Here is a 19671-nt window from a genome sequence, read left to right as displayed (position 1 = left end):
GGGGCACTAAGCAACAACTGCATCAAAAAATGTCTGGGAATTTTAGCAATCTGTTTATTTTGCCCAGTCAGAAATAGTAATTTTCTGCCTATGAGCAATACAGATGCCTACATGTAAAATGTTTTATTTGATTTTTAGAAAGAAAACAGTTTAGCTCCTAAAATTGCAGGGAGGATTTCCCACTACAAGCAGAGGCAGCTGTTGTTGGGCTGTCTTCCTGAGTATGCAGACAGCTTTGTGTCCTTGTCACAGCTCTAAACTTTGTCAAACTGTGACAGAATGAAAAGCCATCTTTGATGTGTGTTTTTATGTTTGCTATTCATAATCATGTCAGCATTAATGAAATTTGTAACAGCAACACTGGAGTCATCCCCAGCATGTGTGAGGAGTAACTTAACTTATATCATATGATGACTTGGGAGATAAAAAGCAGGCTTTTGAAGTTCTTTGTTGGTTGGGTTTGTGGGTTTTTTTTACTTTTTTGCATTTGTAGGCCACAGTCTTTCATCTTTGCTTTTTCTTTTTTTAGTTTTTTTTTTCCTTTTTTAAGCAAAAACGAAGAATCTGGTGTTACCTAGTTCTCAGTGTGACAGAAATGATTGAGATGGTCACATTGCTTCTAGATTTTCCTATAAGTCAGTGATGCTAAAGAGAGATTGGAGTCAGTTACATCTTCACATTGGGATGTGATGGTGTTCTAGACAAACTGTTCTTTTGTTGTATATTATAATGAGGGAGAAGGAGAAGTGTAGAGTGTCCACCTGGCTATTGGGAAGGGAGGTGATAGGGTGCAGGCTGTCTTAATATGGGCAGACACAGCCATTGCTATTCCATGTGAGCTATACAAATGCAGATATATGTATTCAGCAGGGTGAATCCTGTGCGAGAACCTATATACAGCATGGAATTTCTGACTGCCCGTAGTTCAGTGCTAGCATAGATCATATCTAATTACACGATAAAGATTGCAATTTTTCATTGAGCTGTTTCACAACCTATGGAATGTCTATGTAATCTCTTTAAGACACCAATTGCTTACCACTGAGTTCTAGCTCTTGTAAGCTCATAATTTCTCAATGGATTTTTTTTTTTTTTGGTAGCTCAATTTTGGTCACTTCTTATGAAGTCTTTATTTTGCATAGTTAAATAAATGAGCAGAAAAAAATCATTGCAGGTAGCCAAAACTTTTTTATAATGTAATCCTGATGGGTTTAAGAGAGCCATCCTTAGCATTGTCAGAATGTCAGATACAGCAAATACGTCATACTGTCTTACAGTCAGTAGTTAATAAATTCAGAGATCAACGATGTAAATAGCAGTTCTGACTCTACAAGCAGACAGCATTTTGAAGGTTTAAAGTGGACGTGCCAGCTAGTTCCAGTCCTTGTACTGACTAAACTCAAGTTTCAAGGAAAGAGTTTTGCATTTCCTCGCAGCGAACAGTTTTACTTCAGTACTCTGCCAATCAGGCCTAGAGAAGGATAATTCTGACAAAGATGCTGTCTTCCCTTCCCATCTTCTGTCAGGAGGCTAACTAATACTGACTGTGTGCAGAAAAACTATATTCTGTTGGTGACAAAGAGCAGCCCAGACAAGCTTAAACACCCGAGAATGTGAAGACAGAACACCCTAGAGAGCAACAGGAAGCTTTAAATCAAAAGGCCTTTATTTTTCTGTGCCCAGTAAGAGGCGGGGTAATCTTTATATCTGCCAGAGAACTTCAGCTCTATCGCAGTTTCTTTCTAGGAGATTTCGATCCTGTGTGAGTAGTACTTGGCTGCTACATTTTGTTCTTATGAGGTCTGTGCTCCTTTATCAGTAAAAATGGAAGTTGTCATTGGTTTCATTGGGTACTGCCTTCTGGTATGTGGCAGGTGTGAACACTTCTAATCCCAGTAGGCAGTTAGGACAAAGGTCTGGCTGGCTGGCTTGTCTGCATACTATTGTAATGGACTGAAAGTAGTTTCATTTTGTGGTTTTTGAGTAACGCCTGTATACGTGTGTAATAGAGGTGCACACAGGAACAGCATAAGGAGAGACTATGGGAGGAAGTGGAGTAGAAGGAAGCCCTTAACAGCAGTCAAAGTTGAGGAAGATAGGCTGTGTTAGGATGCCAGGGAGAGAGACAAAAGACCCTTCCTGGTTCCCATCTCGGCAGGGAGAGGGTGCTGAAGGGTGAGAAGGCAAGGCACCTGCAGCTTTCCCTGGCACTTGTCCAGGGGGAAGCACATCGTGTAGCACAGGGCTGTCTGGTCTTATTGCATGTCTGAGCTGTTCTTGTCTTTCTCTGCACACTGCTGCTTTTTGTGTTGGTTGGTAAAGGTTGATTCTCAGGTGAACACATTCAGGTATTATTCTCAGCCTTTGATTTTATAGGGTTACTGAGTCACGAAAGGGTTTTATTTTCTGTTTTTCTTTGTGATGTCTATCTGTTGTGATAACAGGTCTTGCAAATTGGAGAGGCTGCCTGCATTGGCTATTGCTCAGGCTGTAATGTAAGCATTGTAAGGGGTACTAATCTGATTTATCAGCAGGGTCAGCATCTTTTGGAGGGATGAAATGAAAACATTGTTTGCGTGAGGTGTCCATAACTATTAGAGGTATGATTTCATTGCTCTGAGTTGTCACTGTCAAAAGATTGGGTTGGGTTGTTCTGATGCTGTACATTACAGTCCTGGAAAAATGAAAAAAAGAGTATTACTCAAAGCAGAAGTCTGTCTGCACACACATGCACACCCCACAAGTGCTCGAGTGGAAATGCCTTAAGACCCATAGTCTTCAGAAGGGAGGTTCTTCTCCAGGAAGTTTTTGCTTCATTCACACACCTCACACTTGTCACAGAAGAACTTAGGCTCCAAAACCAGTAGGTATTTCTAGAAATAGTGGCTTTGGTATCTCAAAGTCTGTCCTCCACATTGGTAGGCAAACATTTTTATCCCAAGTATTTGGCTCTCAGGAATGTTCTTTTTTAGAGCCTGCTCTCTACTAAGCTGTGTGTTGGGCAGTTGGGCTCAAGGTAACTCTTGAATGGTTAATAGAGATAGTGCTCATGTCTGAAAAAAATAAGAAACTCTCAGGCTATATGATGCAATTCCAGTAACCTAAAATGGAACATTGTAAGATACTCTGAAAGAGAAATATTTCATGCCTTTTTGAGACTCCGGAACAGTAAATTAACAAGCAGTGATTTTTGGCTATCACTCATTGCTTGATTTAGAATCAATCTCTTAGCATAGCAGAGGTCCATCTTACTCTTGAGACTACTTAGTGTGGACAAGGCTGCAGATCTTGGTGGATTCCAGAGTTCTTTATGAACTTGTTCATGTAATGCCACATAAATTTTGAATGATAATTGTGAGAATGGTGTAGGTAAGACAGTTACTTTTGCAGTAGAAATGAGCACATGAGCTGAATGACCCAGTAACTTCAAAATTGTTCGTAAGTCAGTGGAAGAAAATCTGTCAGAAACTGTGCCAATGAAAACAAATACAGTTTCACTCTCATGTCTTTGGAGGATCCATCAGTGTTGTGCAAAAGTTTACCAGAGGCAAGGTGTCTGGTTTTTCTGTGTGCTTCTTACTTAAGATGCACTGAAGCATTTTAATGTGTGATGACTGAAACACTGGGACTGTGACCCCAGTGCTTGGTAATGGGATCTAGAGCCTTTCACCTATAGGTCATGGGTTCAGGTCTGCCTCAATTTAAGGATGGCTAAAACTTGTTACCACCTGACAGCTGTTCATTGCTCTTGGGGGAGGGAGACATGGTGGTCCTTATGTAGATCTTAGCAACCTGGCGTCCATTCTGATGATTACTGCTCTTTTCAGGCCCCTCAGAAGGGGAAAGAATTTTGTACCTTGACCAACTTCCTTTCAAGTCGGTGGGGAAGTTCAGGAGGAGCAGCAGTGTGTTTCATGGTACAGGATGCTGACTTGCTCAAGGAAGGTCTCGTGTTCTGGCAAAGAGCTAAGAGGGAAGTCTCTGGATATCGGGGCAGGGGGGGAAGGGGAAGACACTTTCCTCTGGAAGAAGCAGGTTTTTAACAGGAACTAATACTCAGCAACAAAGATGCTGTCAGTAAAACTGTCTCATGTTGGACATTGGCCTTCAAACACATTCTTGAGAATTAGAAACTGATGTATTAAGTGAGAAACTGCCAGGACACTGGTGTTATTACTTTGTTTTGATTTTTTTCCCCTTTTTTTAAGTTATTAGCTAAATTGTACAGATGGCATAGTATCTGATTTCTAGTAGGCCGACACCCAGAATATGATGACACTGCTGGAAGTACAGTACACAAACTGCTGTGTTGAGTTACCACTAGCCATAAGACAATGTGCCGATCTGTTATTTAAATCGACATTTTGGCTTGTGGGAACTTGTGCCACCAACTCAGCTGTGTAGGCACTAAATCATAAGGAATCGCGTAATAAAGGATTCAAATGCCATCAAGTGGCTTTTGGTGTATTGAAAAAGGAGAGTGATGTGTGGATTTTGGCACCAGAATATTAAAGTTAAATAGTTCTGTCTGAGATGAAATAAAATGGGAAGTATTGGTACTGTATGCCATACATACAATTTAAGTCAGTAGCATTTTGGGTGTGAAATGTTGTTGTTACCAAACATAATAAAACAGTCCATAAAGGAAAACCACAGGACACTAGAATTTTGTTCATTGGTCCTATTTTCCAGTACATCATTTGTCCTATAGTGTGGAAATCCTATGATGACTATGATGCATGATTTTATTTTTCCCTTACAAGTGTAAGGAATGACTTTCTCCAGCATGTGCAAGTGTTGAGCATAGTATTGTATATCTTCAGCACGATGACAGAGGCTTCAGGTGCATTCCAGTGACGTTTTTAGTGGTTTCTCTCCTAGGTTTTTGCATCAGCTGTGAGTAGTCTGATGTGGGGTGGGGTAGGCAACAAGAGTGCTTGATTTTAAAGAAGTGCATATTGAGCTGATTGCGGAGGCTTAAGATCTCTGGGTACGGCAGCCTCCATTGATCTTTGCAAACTTTTGATTAAAATAAATGAAAACATAACTGGTAGAAACGTGGGGGGTTTTGCCTTCCCTTTAGCTCTTTATTACTTCTGATATGTTGAAAGGCCACTGATGTATTCACTTGCTTCTGGTCTGTACATATGTTCTCATGTAATCTGACTTTAGCCCTCAGAATTTTCCTCTGCAGTCTGCATTTGTAATTTCTTTGTACCTGAGTGTTAATGCTGTATACACTTGCCTGTGGAGTTGTCTTTGCTCTGTTTGGCTGAAGAAATGTACATAACAGATCCGGCAAAGAAATAATTAGATGGCGTAATGGCTTAAGAAGAATGTGGAGCGGATCTGCTGCTGGGTTCTGGAACTTGCATCTGCCTTCTTGGGTGGTTTTGCTATTCCTGTTTCAAATGTTAAAAGGGGAAAAAAAACAGCTTCTGTTCTGATGACTGACTTGTGTGATGCAATTTTTATTAGCTAAATGTGCCTTGTTCAGTGAAGTTAATGTGGTTTGACAGACCTTGATTAGGAAGCAATCATTTCTGTTGATAGTAAACAGTTGGTCACTTTCAGCAGAGATAGGAATGCCGCCCTTTGTCTTGAATGAAGTATGATTTGTTGGTTCAAGTCCTGGTTAAATTCAAAAGGAAAGTGTGGGTGGAATGGGAGAGAATATAGTAACAGGAGTAGAAGTTTATGGTAGGGTAGACTCCCCAGTCCTCATAAAACTGGGGCTTTATTGTCTTGGCTGGCATTGACATACAAAAGAGGGAGACATTTTGTCTTTGGAAACACTTGCAGTGTAAAGGACTGCAAAAGAAAGCTCTGGTTTGAAGACAGACATATTAGGATAACCCTTTCCCACTACCCCGCACAAGCCTTGTATTCCTGTAAGACAGAGCAAAATTTTTTAGCGTATCATAGGCTACTGGTTGGTGGAGAAGGACGGTAGTGAGCATGAACGGGATCCTGATGAGCAGAAGTATTTTTAGAGTTTAATTCTTGATAAAAAATAACAATAGCTTTTTGTTACCATGCATATGCAGTCTGAGTGATTGTATGTTCTCTCACTGTAGTAAGAGGGGTGTTAAGTTATAAAAGGACTCTAGGTAAGGAAGTTGTACTTTGATTTTTATGTTTGTTTTTTTTACTGCGAGCTGGTCACTGTTACGTGGTGTGAAGGAGGTAATGCCACATGTGACAGGCTGGAAAAAATGGAGTGTGTTGTGGAAACACTTATTTCTTCAAAGAATTCTTGAACTAGAAATTAAGCAATGCTTCGTGCCAGAATGACTGTATGGTTTAATTGTTGAGGGTCTCATTCTGACAGCTTCATCCATGCAGGGGCCCAGCTTCTTGCCTGGTGGTCCTTTTAGCCCCAGGGAGGTTACGGGTGGATTGAGGGCCTAAGTGGTTGAAGAAGTGTGTCCCTGTTAAGGCTTGGGAATGTCATCTCCCACACCGCGAACCGGTTACAGATCAGTCTTCCATTATATGGCCTAGTAAGAGATAGATGTACATGCCTGATTTCTGTTCACGCTGTTGCAGAACTAAACTTTGGCAGTAGTTCAGATCACCAGTGCCAAGCTGACTAGGGCTGAAAAAAATGTAACAAATTAGACCAGGTCTGTAGCTTGGACTTAGCAGAGCAATAAAGGTAATAAATTGTAAGGGATGGAAACAACATGGTGGTGGTATTCTTGTCCTCCTCATCTGGATGTGGTCTTGATTCAGCTAATGGGCTGAATTAGTTGACCCCACCTCCCACATGTGTTTACTAGAGAGACTACAGGGGAGGTTATAGAAAGTATATGAACTCTAGCTGAATGCTTTTTTTGTAAGAGGGAAGATAATTTTCCATTCTTACGTAATATTTTCTGGCAAGGCAAATTGAATATGGCTCCCTCTAGAGCCTGTCAACTTTGCAGTCACCCTCTGCCTTTTTTTTTGTTTTTCTTTTTTTCCCCCCTCATGTTTTAATGTGGAGCACACTGTTCAGCTCATGTGGGTTTAAAAGCAGATGTTGCACATGAATGACCTCCTGCATCACAGCACCTTAGGCAGGTACTGAACTACTCGGGTAAATTGGCTGTAGACAGTCCTTTCTGCTACACTTTATGTAACTGCATCTCTTTATGCAAACTTGGTATTTTTTCTTTTTTATTTAAGGCTGAAAGAAGTACTCATGCTCGCCTACTCTTTCCCTCTTCCCTTTTTTTAACTGAAGAGAAGCATTCTCCTTCTGCCTTGCCAAATTATTTAGAAGAGTGTAAATTAAAGCCATTTATCTTGAAATGTGCTATTGCAGCAGACTGTTTATACAAGTGTGAGAAATTGTAACATAGTATTTGATCTGGTCTGCAAGGAAAAGGTTTTTCTTTTTTAATTTTTACATACAGGATATTTGCTATAATGTAGAAAAAATGTTTTGAGGCTTCAGTTTATGCATCAATGTTTTAGTGCAGTAGGGACAGTGGTATTTTAATGAGGAATACGGTTTTTGTTGCAGTGTTACTAAAATAAAGTTGTTATTAGTTTTAGAGTTACGCTGTGATCAGTTTGAGACAGAATAGTCCATACACATGTTCAAGTTCTTCTGACTGGAGAGTGCTCATCAAGTGAATCCGAAATAAGCAGTTACTGGCTAATGCAAAGCTGTTTATATTTATCCATTAGTTGGTGGACGAGTGAGTCAGGAGTTAAATTACACACGGCAGAAGATTGGAGAAGAGGCCATGTTTAATCCCCAGCTCATGATCCAGACTCCACAGGAAGATGGTGCTAATGTACTAACCACAGAAGCACTCCGACAGCACCTTGATTCTGCGCTTCAGGCCAGCAGAGTACACGTCTATATGTACAACAGGTAAGGGCAAAAGCAAAAGTTTTCTTGATCATCTGTAACAGCTAAAAAGTGGGTGCATGCTTCGCTCTATTTATTTTTAAATGACTAGCACTTCAGAGCCTTTCCCTTAGGGCTGTATATTGATTTGAATGTTGCTGGTTTCTAATACTTGACATTGTGGCATGATGCAGTGACAAGTTGGTTTTTTAACAAATGAAACGGGGTAAGTGGTGTTGGAAGAGATTCTGATAGTGTACCCCTATGGTCTGTGCTACAGTATCCAGCATTTGTCTTGGTAAAGGAGTGGTATCTATGCTCTTAAACATAGGACCTTATGGATGGGATTCCTAACATTGAAAATCCTTCCATATTAGAGTGGAATTCATTTGCTGACGCCATCATGAGGTACATAATGACTGTCAACAGTGGCATGGGTTGCTGTCCTTCCAGTAGTTTGGTTTTAAAGGGAAATGCAGACATGTGAGAAATGGCAGGAGGTAGAACAATAGCTGTTTAATAACAGAGACATAATAGAGTTAGTCTTCAGAGTGTCTGTGTGCACATACTAAAGGTTGAGAGTTGTGTATTGTCCAACAAATAAAGGTGCACCTTAGGAAGGTACCAGCTTTGGGCTTGTGAGATATCTACCTGAAAAGTAGTTCTTGCAGGTTTACCACTTGCATGATGATGTGCCTAGGGGTGCTGCCTGCGATGCATGAAGCCCCTGTCTTTCAGCACATCTTTTCAGTACATCCAGCTGCTGCCTCGGTGAAGCAATGCCAAGGCTCCAGTTATCTTTTACCCAGCTCCTGCCTTGTCTAAGGCATTAGAAGTCATGGCAGTGGAAGTTGTAACATAAATGAAAAAGGAAGGCAGAAATCGTAATGGTTTCATTTCTCCTGCATGTGTGGATCAGCTGGGAATATTCTAGTCCTCTGAGTTGGAGCTGGATTCTGTGTCACTTGTGTCACTGAGTGATTTTTTTAAGTCACAAGTGGTCTTTTTTATACAAAGACGTATTTCTGTCCCTCTAGCCTGTACATCTAAAAGCAGCTCCGTTATTTTTAATGTTTTACAAAGAATGTGAGAATAACTGAAATGTCTGGCCTATACAAAAAGAAAGGCCTTTGCTTTTTTTGTGAGGTGTAGTGTATCTATGCTGAATATATGCCTTTTTCAGTCAATTGCTGCTTGGGGCAAATGTGTGTCTATGACTTGCAATTTTAAATGTTTGTTATGTTTTAAAAATAACTTTTCAAGAAAAGCGCAAGAAGAAAAATACTTGTTCTTTGTATTTGTTGCAGACAGTGGAAATTGGAACATCTGTGTTATAAATCAGGAGAACTCATCACAGAAGCAGGTTACATGGACCAGGTACATGTAGCAGGCATTTAGTGAAAAGATTTGTGTATCCTTATGATTCAGCTTGTGCTGCTTTGATTATATTCTAGCATAACTGTGGTTTTCCCCTTTCTGATTTTGACAGATCATAGAATATCTTTATCCTTGCTTAATTATCACTCCTTTGGACTGCTTCTGGGAAGGAGCAAAGCTACAGTCAGGAACTGCCTATCTCTTGTAAGCATGTTTTTTAATAACTTTCTAGTCTGACTGATTTTAGTTGTATTAACTGTGTATGGCTTTTCAGTTGCATTCCCATTGTTTATTCAGATTCTGGTTTAACACAAAAATAAAACGTAAAGTATAGTGTCTTTACAGAAAACACACATGGATTTTTTTTTTTTCATTGAACAAAGATTTTCCTGTTTCTAAGAGGTGATTTGTAGGCATCAACTTAAATACTATGTTACATTTCATTCTGCATGCTAGCAGAAAAATAAGTACTGAATTCAAGCTTTAAGAATTTTATGCCTTTTTTTTTCCCTGAAGTAAACTTGTTTGTGGTGGGATTTTTTGGGGGTTGGGTTTTTTCCCTCACAAAATACAAAAACATTGATTGGCTGGGAATTTTATTCCTAAGAAGATGTCTTGGGTTAAATCTCAAGTCTTCCTAAGGAATAAATAAAAATCCTTTGCTTGTGAGATCATTAAAGAAACCATATAGTATCTTTTATGGGTGGTTTCTCACAGTTTACAAGTGTGATACTATATGCCCTGAATCCTTTAAAGAGTTAATTGTTAATCTGTACAGGCATTTTCTGTTAATTATGCAAGAGTTGGCATGTGATTATTGTTTCTGTCCTGGTTTGCATGTCTCTGTAAAAGCAATTTGCAATGGCCATCTCCTAACCTTTAGTGTACAGTTTTAGATGGGGAAATAAGGGGGTTTGTGTTTTCTGGTTGGGAGATTTGGAATAATGACTTAAGCCTGGTTAAGCAGATACAGTGTGGTTTGAACCACAGAATAAGGCAGCCAAAAGCCTTTCTAGTCTGTCAACATCACAAACTCAGAAGTGGGGGGTGGGAGACGTGACAGTGATAGTGGTGACAGCCATGGTAGCAGGGAAGCTTGATGGTTGATAGTCAAGCTGCCAGGGCATTTGAAGGAGCACAGTATTGTTACAGATAAACAAAGATCAGCTATATTGATGGATTACATTTGCAAGATTATTATTAGACTAGCAAGAAGTAATCTGATACTATGAGAAACGCTTTCTTTCCTCAGACCCCTCTTTTCTTTTCCTCTCCCCTCCCCCCTAATTCTTTGAAGCAGCAGTTCGCTGCTTTTTTTGTTATTTAGGTGCTTGATGATTTGTTTTGCTTTATTTGTAAATGGAAGTATTTTTAACCTGTGAATATTCTGTTTTATACAATAACTTCGTAAGAACTGAGTATTTTGTTAAAATCACAACTGGGCTGCAAGAAAAGTACATAAACAAATCTAATTAAAACATGCCTTACATTTTATGAAACAACCTTACCAGAAAAGGTTTTAAGTTGTAACAGAAAATAGCTCAATTATTTGTGCAAAAATAAATTTTAAAAGTATGTTTGTTGCAGTACTTCTTTTGTCTTTTTTTTGTGTGTGTGTCACTTTCTCCTGGTTTCTCTTGCAGAGGAAAGCCTCCTTTGCAGTGGATCAACTTTGACCCCTTAGAATTCTTGGAAGAGTTAAAGAAAATAAACTACCAAGTGGAGAGCTGGGAAGAAATGCTGAATAAAGCAGAGGTTGGTCATGGTTATATGGATCGACCCTGCTTGAATCCTGCTGATCCTGATTGCCCAATCACAGCTCCCAATAAAAATTCCACCAAAGTAAGTTTGCTTGTCCTTGCGCGTATATTTTCAAGGGAAGCTGGGCTTGGGAGGGAGGTCAGAGAGGAGAGAAGAAGGTACCATTTTCTTCCAAGGAATATATAGTTTGTATTCTTGAGTAACCTTGTTTTTCTGTTCCTGTTATATGCTGTTAGCCCACATCACAAACTTTCCCTCATTCTGTGATGCAATGCTTAATCTCGCATATTTAGAGTGAGAGTACAGTTGACAGCTACTGGCTGGGTGTGGCAGTGGGATGATGTGGCATTTCAGCAAAGCTGGTATCTCAGGCAGATGTAGCTGCTAGTGGGGCACAGCTGCCAGTATACACTCAAACTGCACAGTAAAGCCTTCCTTCAAGTAGCACAAGTCTTGTTGATTTTTGTGAAGAATTTGAAGTCATGGGCCCCGATTTCATATATCCCTTTATCCACATCAGGCTTTGGAGAGATTGCCGTCTGGTCAACAAGTATCCAGGTGATTTGTTCAGCTTGATTTGTTGAACGCGTTTCTCATTGTGGACCTCCTACATTGTCTTAATGTACATTATTCTAGGACACTGGGCATTGAATTAGGGTATGGGTTTGTCCAAAGTTATGAAACTGATTAATTGCTTCTTTATAACTTTTTCTAGCCTCTTGATGTAGCCCTTGTTTTGAGTGGTGGATGCTATGGACTGTCAAGAAAATACATGCATTGGCAGGAGGAGTTGATTATAGGTGGTACAGTCAAGAACAGTTCTGGTAAACTTGTCAGGTAAACAAATGTTTAAAGAAAATGCCAGAGTTTTTCTTTGTTAGAGTTTGTGGTTTCGGGCACAGAAGGAGGATCATGCAAAATCTACTGCTCTTCATCTCCATTATGAATCCCAGTTTAGGAGGACATGGCTCAAGAGAACATAAGAGAGTGATTAGACAGTTGTTTAAATTTAAGGAGGTGTCATTGCTTCCTGCTTCTAACTTCAGAATCATAGCGTATATTGCTCAGAAAGAAAGCTTTTTCCTGTCAGCTTTCTTCTTTAGGATGTATGTAAGTATAAAGCATTGAACAGTGTTTAAAGCACCTTTGGTCATGTTTTGAAATATCAAAGAAAAAAGGGGAAAAAATAATTTGAATAATGTGCTCACTCATTTGCCTTCTCTCAGAATTCTTGAATTTCCACTGAGCTTTTTGTTCAGGTTCAGATATAGAGAAAAGTCTATTTTTCATGTCCCGACATCTTGAATACAGTTTTGAGTGATAAAACAAACACCTTTCTTCAGCCTTCTTGAAAAAGTCACAGAACACTGTACTTTAATAGGACAAAAACCTTTGAAACAGAAATTCTGAAAAATGTAGGCCATACTGAACTAAATGAAGCTTAATTCTTCCATATTTGATACCGAGAAGTTTTACTAGAACCTCTAATTTTTTAGATTCCTGCTAAACATTGATAAGTCTTTCAACAAGTAGCCAAAGAATATATTTTTAGTGAAAAATAAAATAGTTCCTTAAGCTTCTAAAATTCCTGGATACAGTTGTGTATTGTGGAAGCTCAGGATTTATAGTTATTGCCATTGTGTACTCCTTGCAGCTTGTTCAGGCATCAGGAGTTTAATCTGGCGTTTCCCTCTGAGGGATGAAAAAGACCAAGGTCTTCAAATTACAAATTGTCAACAATGTTTAGAAGATCTCATAGAAATAACTGTTCCTGTGCACCCTCACAGTAATCTGTCTATGAGTCATTATCTTTATAACTGATTTGTAGATTTACATTCTTTGCTTCTGAAACTGATCCCGTTGAAAATAATGGCAAAACTCTCATTAACTTCAGTGAAACCAGACTTAGCCTCAGTACTCCATAGACCAGTACAGCTGCACCAGGTACACAGAAGAATAATTATACTCTGTTCAATTTTAATACAAACATGTGCACTATAAAATCAAGAACTTATGCAAGCTCCTGTTAGGGTCTCATTTGAGACTTGATGCCATTAAAATAATTTCCTGAAAATGCTCATTTTATGCTTCTTCCTCCTCTCCCTTCTCCATGTCACAGCGCCCAGGCTTTGCAAACCATGTTTCAGTTAATGACTCCTAAGCAAATGTATGAGCACTTCAAGGGGTATGAATATGTTTCACATATCAACTGGAACGAGGATAAGGCAGCAGCAATTCTGGAAGCCTGGCAGAGGATGTATGTCGAGGTAAAACTGAAAATAACCTAGATACCATACTGTAAAGTACTGCTACGATCCACTGCCTTCTGTCCTGGCTTTTTACAGTGTTTATTCAAGGAAGATGCTTAAACCGGAACTGAGTCATTGCCTCCTAGTGTTTAAGCTGATATCCTCTCCTCCCTGCCGCTTTCCCTCTTCCCCCTTTCCCTCTCTTCCCCCTTTCCCTCTCTTCCCCCTTTCCCTCTCTTCCCCCTTTCCCTCTCTTCCCCCTTTCCCTCTCTTCCCCCTTTCCCTCTCTTCCCCCTTTCCCTCTCTTCCCCCTTTCCCTCTCTTCCCCCTTTCCCTCTCTTCCCCCTTTCCCTCTCTTCCCCCTTTCCCTCTCTTCCCCCTTTCCCTCTCTTCCCCCTTTCCCTCTCTTCCCCCTTTCCCTCTCTTCCCCCTTTCCCTCTCTTCCCCCTTTCCCTCTCTTCCCCCTTTCCCTCTCTTCCCCCTTTCCCTCTCTTCCCCCTTTCCCTCTCTTCCCCCTTTCCCTCTCTTCCCCCTTTCCCTCTCTTCCCCCTTTCCCTCTCTTCCCCCTTTCCCTCTCTTCCCCCTTTCCCTCTCTTCCCCCTTTCCCTCTCTTCCCCCTTTCCCTCTCTTCCCCCTTTCCCTCTCTTCCCCCTTTCCCTCTCTTCCCCCTTTCCCTCTCTTCCCCCTTTCCCTCTCTTCCCCCTTTCCCTCTCTTCCCCCTTTCCCTCTCTTCCCCCTTTCCCTCTCTTCCCCCTTTCCCTCTCTTCCCCCTTTCCCTCTCTTCCCCCTTTCCCTCTCTTCCCCCTTTCCCTCTCTTCCCCCTTTCCCTCTCTTCCCCCTTTCCCTCTCTTCCCCCTTTCCCTCTCTTCCCCCTTTCCCTCTCTTCCCCCTTTCCCTCTCTTCCCCCTTTCCCTCTCTTCCCCCTTTCCCTCTCTTCCCCCTTTCCCTCTTCTAAATTAGAAGCTGCTTAGTTATTCATATATGAGAAGCCATGAAGGTTTTGCTCTTTGCTGTCTGGGACACTTTTGCTTTGCTGCGGCTGAGAAGGAACCAAAGGGCTATCTGGAATTTAAAAGCTTTTAGTTGGTGTGGTTATTCTGAAGGTGTCTGGAAAACATTAGCCAGCCATGGGTGGGGAGGCTCTGTGACCGTGCTTGGCCTCTGTGTCCCAAGCTCTGACCCCTGTGGCACTGCTTCTGACCTCTGTGAACGGTCAGGCAGGGGGAAGGAGGAGCACCATGAAGAGATTGCTGACCTTAGGTTAGAGGCAAAACTCGTACTGCAGCAAATCCATGGTGGAGTTATGGGAAGAGGATTCTAGTTAAATGTTTGGAATGGGCTGGGAATGCAGTAGCCTTTCCCGAAGGATGCAGATTTTTGTCTGAATATCAGTAGCTTGCAAGACATAATTACTATACACATTTGTGTAGCACCAGCATCATCTCTGTGTAGGGTGTGGGCTTTCGCTGGCCCTTTAAGGCAAAAGTAGCTGATTTCAGATGTGTGCTGTAGAAGATAGCAATTAATTTTTTCTTCAGTCACACCAAGTTTAATTTTTCTTCTCATAGGTTGTTCATCAAAGTGTTGCACAAAACTCTACTCAGAAGGTACTCTCCTTCACTACGACCACCCTGGATGACATCCTGAAGTCATTTTCTGATGTCAGTGTTATCAGAGTAGCTAGTGGCTACTTACTAATGGTAATAATAAAAAAATAAATTAATTTTGTGTGGTAGTAGAGCAGGGCTTAAATATCCCTGTCAGTAGTCCAGAACATTTTAGGCATATTTAAAGTAAAAACTACAGTTTGTAAACTTTTGCCTCAGGCTTGTCACCTGTTCCTCTGTGTAACATCTTTGATGTATCTATTCTGTTTAAAAATGTTCGTGAGGATGTGTATTTTGGGTGGGGAGAGAGCGCTGTTTAGAGAAGTATCCATTCTAATATTTTGCTTTTTTTCCTTCAACTCCTTCTTCCCCGCCCCCTTGCTTTAGCTTGCCTACGCCTGTTTAACAATGCTGCGGTGGGACTGTGCCAAGTCTCAGGGTGCCGTGGGGCTGGCAGGAGTCTTGTTGGTTGCACTCTCAGTGGCTGCAGGATTGGGCCTGTGCTCATTGATTGGAATTTCCTTTAATGCTGCCACAACTCAGGTATTTAGGCAACACAAGTCTGCTGTTAAATTACAAGTACCCAGTTGGTAAATGAACGCGACTGAATCTTTGAGGGGAAAAAAGCTGCAAAATGTTTTGGCACTGGATTTTTACTTGTGCCTTTCTCCTATCTCATAGCTTATGCAGTGAGAAATTAAGTGATTGTGCTGCTAGATGATACTAAAGAAAACGGCAGGTATCGTGTAGCTTGTATAATGACTAGATTCTGGGTTATTTGATTTTTCTGTGACACAATGCTGGAGGCTTCCAGTTGTACATAAGAAGCTGCAGGTTTTGTCTTTACATCTGAATATATCAGGATGGTCAAATTCTGAAAATATTTTGAATATAATTCGAATTATTATCAGATATTCTTTGCCCAAAACTTGAACTCCTTTGGTGAGATTTTGTACCTGTAAATGGTGTACTGCAAGTTCCTCAGCAGTATTCCAGAATAAAAGTTAGTATCTGTATTGCATCCTTTCAATTTTCCTTTTACCGTTGGATTTCTGTACAGTGTAATGTAAAAGTTGCTTTAATTAGCCCTTTAATGGCGAGCTCCATGGCAAATCATAAAACAACTATCTTGGGTTTTGTTTGTTTTGTTTCTCCCCCAAGGTTTTGCCTTTCCTTGCTCTTGGAGTTGGTGTAGATGATGTTTTCCTTCTGGCACATGCATTTAGCGAAACAGGGCAGAATAAGAGAATTCCTTTTGAGGTAATGACAAAATTGGGATTTGGGGGAGGATAAAGCAAAAGGCTTCATGTAGAAAAAGATAACTATATCCAGAATTAATTACTAGTGATTAAAAACCATCAGATTTTGTCTAAGTATTTTTCCTAGGGTCTGGAAATTCTTATTTCTGTCAAAATAGGAAATTATGTCAATACACATGATCCTAGGATGTTTTGGAATGTTCACATTCTTTTTTCCTTTTTATTAGTGTCTTAGATTTTTTTTGTCTTTAAATTTTAATTTATAGCTGTCATGTAAAGGCTAAGTTACATAATGCAAATGCTGCCCAAAATTTCAGCAAAAGTCGATGTAAATTTAAGAACAAACAAATATGAGTCTGCCAGTTGAGTGACAGAATGCTTTTAATGGAAGAACAGGAAAATGTTATGGTGAAAAGAAAGAGAAGGAGGAAAGCTTAGAAAACAAACATTTCTTTTTTACTTGTATCAACTGCTACCTTATTTGTTATGGCCTTAAATTTGAATTACATTCTGTATTTTTCTCTGGTTTTCTTTTCTGATTTTTATAATTGACCATGACATTTCAAGGCATAACATATTAATATTATAAAATCTAAGGTGTCAGCACTTTCATGATCCCTTCCTTTTTATTGACCTTTTTACCCTCAGTCCAAAGTTTCATATCCAAAGTACAAATTGTTTAAAAGCAATGTATATTTGCCCGTTCTGTTTTGTACAAGCAATGCCTTCCACGTGCTCTTTCCAGTTGGTCTGGCATGCAGGCACCACAACCTCACTCTACTATAACCTCCATATGCTTCAAAATACCCTGTTGGGTTGGGAAAGGATCATGTGTTTATCTTGATTTCTCTGTGGTTTTTGTGTGTGGTCCCGGGGTTTTGGGTTGCTTTTTTGTTTTGTTACATACTTCTTCAAGATGTGTAGCTATGTTATGCTTCTATGCTGTTAATACATGCTTATTTTGTCTGAAAAATGAGAACACCAAGTGATTACACTGGTAGAAAATACTTCCTGCTTCATTAGAGATGTATTTGATACAATGTCAGTAGCCATTTAGTTTTGTGTTCTGAAGCTAGAGTGAGCTTTGGTAAGTGTTTTCTACCCTCAAAAAACACGAGCTTTTCATTTGTCATCTGCTTTTCTCTTGAGCAGTATACTTAGTATATCATTTATTCTGGCATACTCTCAAATGCACACTTGTATTCAGAATTTAATTGTAATAATTTCTCACTGTCACTGTGTTTTATATGTAGGATGACACCTTCACTTCCAGGGCATCACCTTACTCACTTGTCTTTTAAGATACGTCATTTGTTTTGCAGGACAGAACAGGTGAATGTTTGAAGCGAACAGGAGCAAGTGTAGCCCTTACATCTATCAGCAATGTTACTGCTTTCTTTATGGCTGCCTTAATCCCTATTCCTGCTTTACGAGCATTTTCACTCCAAGTAAGTTTATATGCTCTTTTGTTAGCTCTTATGTGTGGTTGCATCATGTGAGGCCAATGATGATACCCGTTAGTGGTAGTGTTAAAAGTCTGTGTTCAGTGCTGCTGTACTTCACTGAACCGGTATGTGATCATCACTGTTTACCGTAGATCTGGGTAATAATAACTGCTGTCTGCCCTTGATCCTGCTCCTCCCATTTCTCATGCCTGGAGTCTCTCACATCCTGTTAGCAGGTGAAAGAATACCCTGCCCCATCACAGCTGAGTTGAGTGCAAAAACCAGGATGTATGCAACTAAGCAGAAACAGGTCCCCAGAAAGATTTGCATTCTTAAGTCAAGAGGAGTAGACTCTTGACTTAAGTAGTGTAGTGTGTACTATAACATTTCTCAGTAGGAGTTTAATCCTTTCATTCACATTTGTCCAATTCGCTGCTCTTAAATTAAAACTGTAACCAAAATGCAATGACAGCAGTGAATGTGCATTTGCCATGTTATTTTTATGCATTTGCAGTTTATACTGCCTTACTCCCAATGTAATTTTAGCAAACTTGGAGAAAACTTCAGGAACTTTGTGTTCAAACTGCTTTGAGAGAAAATGTGAATTTTATGTGCTGAACCATGTATTGCTCGCTCTCCCTTTCTCTCTTTGTCGTCTTCTATTTGTTTGTGATAATATAACTTCAGGAATACAAAATACTAAGGATGCTGGTGAAAGCTTTCTTCTAAAAGCAAGAGCTCTTTGAAGAAACTTTGAGAGTTTCTCCCCTGACACAAGCAATTTATAGCACTGTCTGACCTTGGTGCAGAGCAGGCAAACTGTACTTTTTCAGTAGTTATTTTTCTTCTGCTGCAGCCTGGTTCTCCAATCATTTTTCATACTCCTTGAGCCCTTGGCTACCCAGAGGAAGCAAGGACTGCAATTTTTCTTAATACATGTAGCAATTATTGGTGTTTTCAGAGATTTAAGTATGCCTGCATTAAGCTGTAAAACGGTAAATTGTTTGTGATTGCAGATACATTACCAATAAGCATTAATAATTGTTTACCGTTTCCTTCTCAGTAGACAACTTGGTAGTGAATAACAGAGAAAGTAACAGCCTCATTGGTTTTCTGCATTGTTTAGCAGATGTCTGTAGCAACTGAAACTAGATCCTTAGTCCTGAATGGTTAGCAGTATTTACCTCTGCTGATTTGCCAAAACCTTGATGTCTCTTCTTGCAGGTGATGTGACAGCAAATTGTTTTATTTTGTGGAAAAGACCAATGTCAATGTGTGAAATATTTCTGGAAGTGTAACACTTCTTCTGTTGGAAGAAGTTACTTATGTCTCCTAAATCTGTGGCCCAATTTCAAACATTCAACATGTACAGCTAACATGATACTGGAGATCACTAGGAGTCAGAGGAGAAGCCTTGTTTTGTCAGGCTTTGTAGTACCTGTGCTTTACAGAAGTTGCTTCAGCTTAAATGCATCTCATAAGAAGTATTCAGCAGAGATGGGCCGTTCTGACTGAAATGCACTACTAAGCTGTTGAGTGGGAGCCACCAAAATTAGTTCTTTCTCATCTGAGAAGATTTTGCCTAGCCTTTCTCTGTTCTCACACTTCACATCAGAACATGACAGGTTGCCTTTGGAACATACGTGGACACAACAGCTGTAACTGTTTCTGTAATCTGAGTATAAGTTAACATACTTTCCTAAAGTCTTTCCTTTTTGCCTGCTGCCACACTGTAGACTGAAAGTTCAGAAAATTAAATCTGCGTAGCAAAATGACAAGCAAAATATTTCCAGTGAGATTTCAACATATTCATGTTTGAACGTGTTGATATTATTCAGAATAAAAACATCAAAGTTCTTTTTAAGGCAGTGATTAATATTGAATCTATGTGTAGGAACATTTGGGTGTCCAGAAATTAATGTTTTGAGTTGCCCAGTCTTTTCTCACATGCGTCTGTAATTTGTCTTTGCTTGCACATAGTAACCCCCTTATGTGTATATAGGAGTTGGAAAAATGCGCAAAAAAAATGGCAGCTGGAGACGTGTAATGAGGATTTATTGATTCTGGAGCAATATATATAACTGATATGCATATAAGTTAGGAACCACTAAAATAACATCCTTTGTTGTT

At 39.9% G+C, this 19671-nt stretch overlaps 1 protein-coding gene across 1 annotated transcript in view; it reads left to right on the top strand.

Annotated features, from left to right (window-relative positions):
- The window catches only part of PTCH1 (patched 1), a 66096-nt gene that overhangs the window by 15836 nt on the left and 30589 nt on the right, over positions 1 to 19671 (top strand). Inside the window, exons 3-12 of the mRNA XM_086479065.1 lie at positions 7678 to 7867; positions 9151 to 9220; positions 9333 to 9424; positions 10864 to 11062; positions 11697 to 11818; positions 13101 to 13248; positions 14799 to 14930; positions 15225 to 15380; positions 15999 to 16097; positions 17419 to 17544. Coding sequence (XP_086335191.1) covers positions 7678 to 7867; positions 9151 to 9220; positions 9333 to 9424; positions 10864 to 11062; positions 11697 to 11818; positions 13101 to 13248; positions 14799 to 14930; positions 15225 to 15380; positions 15999 to 16097; positions 17419 to 17544 — 1334 coding nt within the window. The remainder of the gene's footprint in view (positions 1 to 7677; positions 7868 to 9150; positions 9221 to 9332; positions 9425 to 10863; positions 11063 to 11696; positions 11819 to 13100; positions 13249 to 14798; positions 14931 to 15224; positions 15381 to 15998; positions 16098 to 17418; positions 17545 to 19671) is intronic.

This window comes from Leptosomus discolor, chromosome Z (assembly GCF_034619465.1).
Source record: "Leptosomus discolor isolate bLepDis1 chromosome Z, bLepDis1.hap2, whole genome shotgun sequence".
Taxonomy (NCBI): domain Eukaryota; kingdom Metazoa; phylum Chordata; class Aves; order Leptosomiformes; family Leptosomidae; genus Leptosomus; species Leptosomus discolor.
Note: the sequence above shows the minus strand (reverse complement) of the source record. Positions and strands in the feature narration are given on the sequence as shown.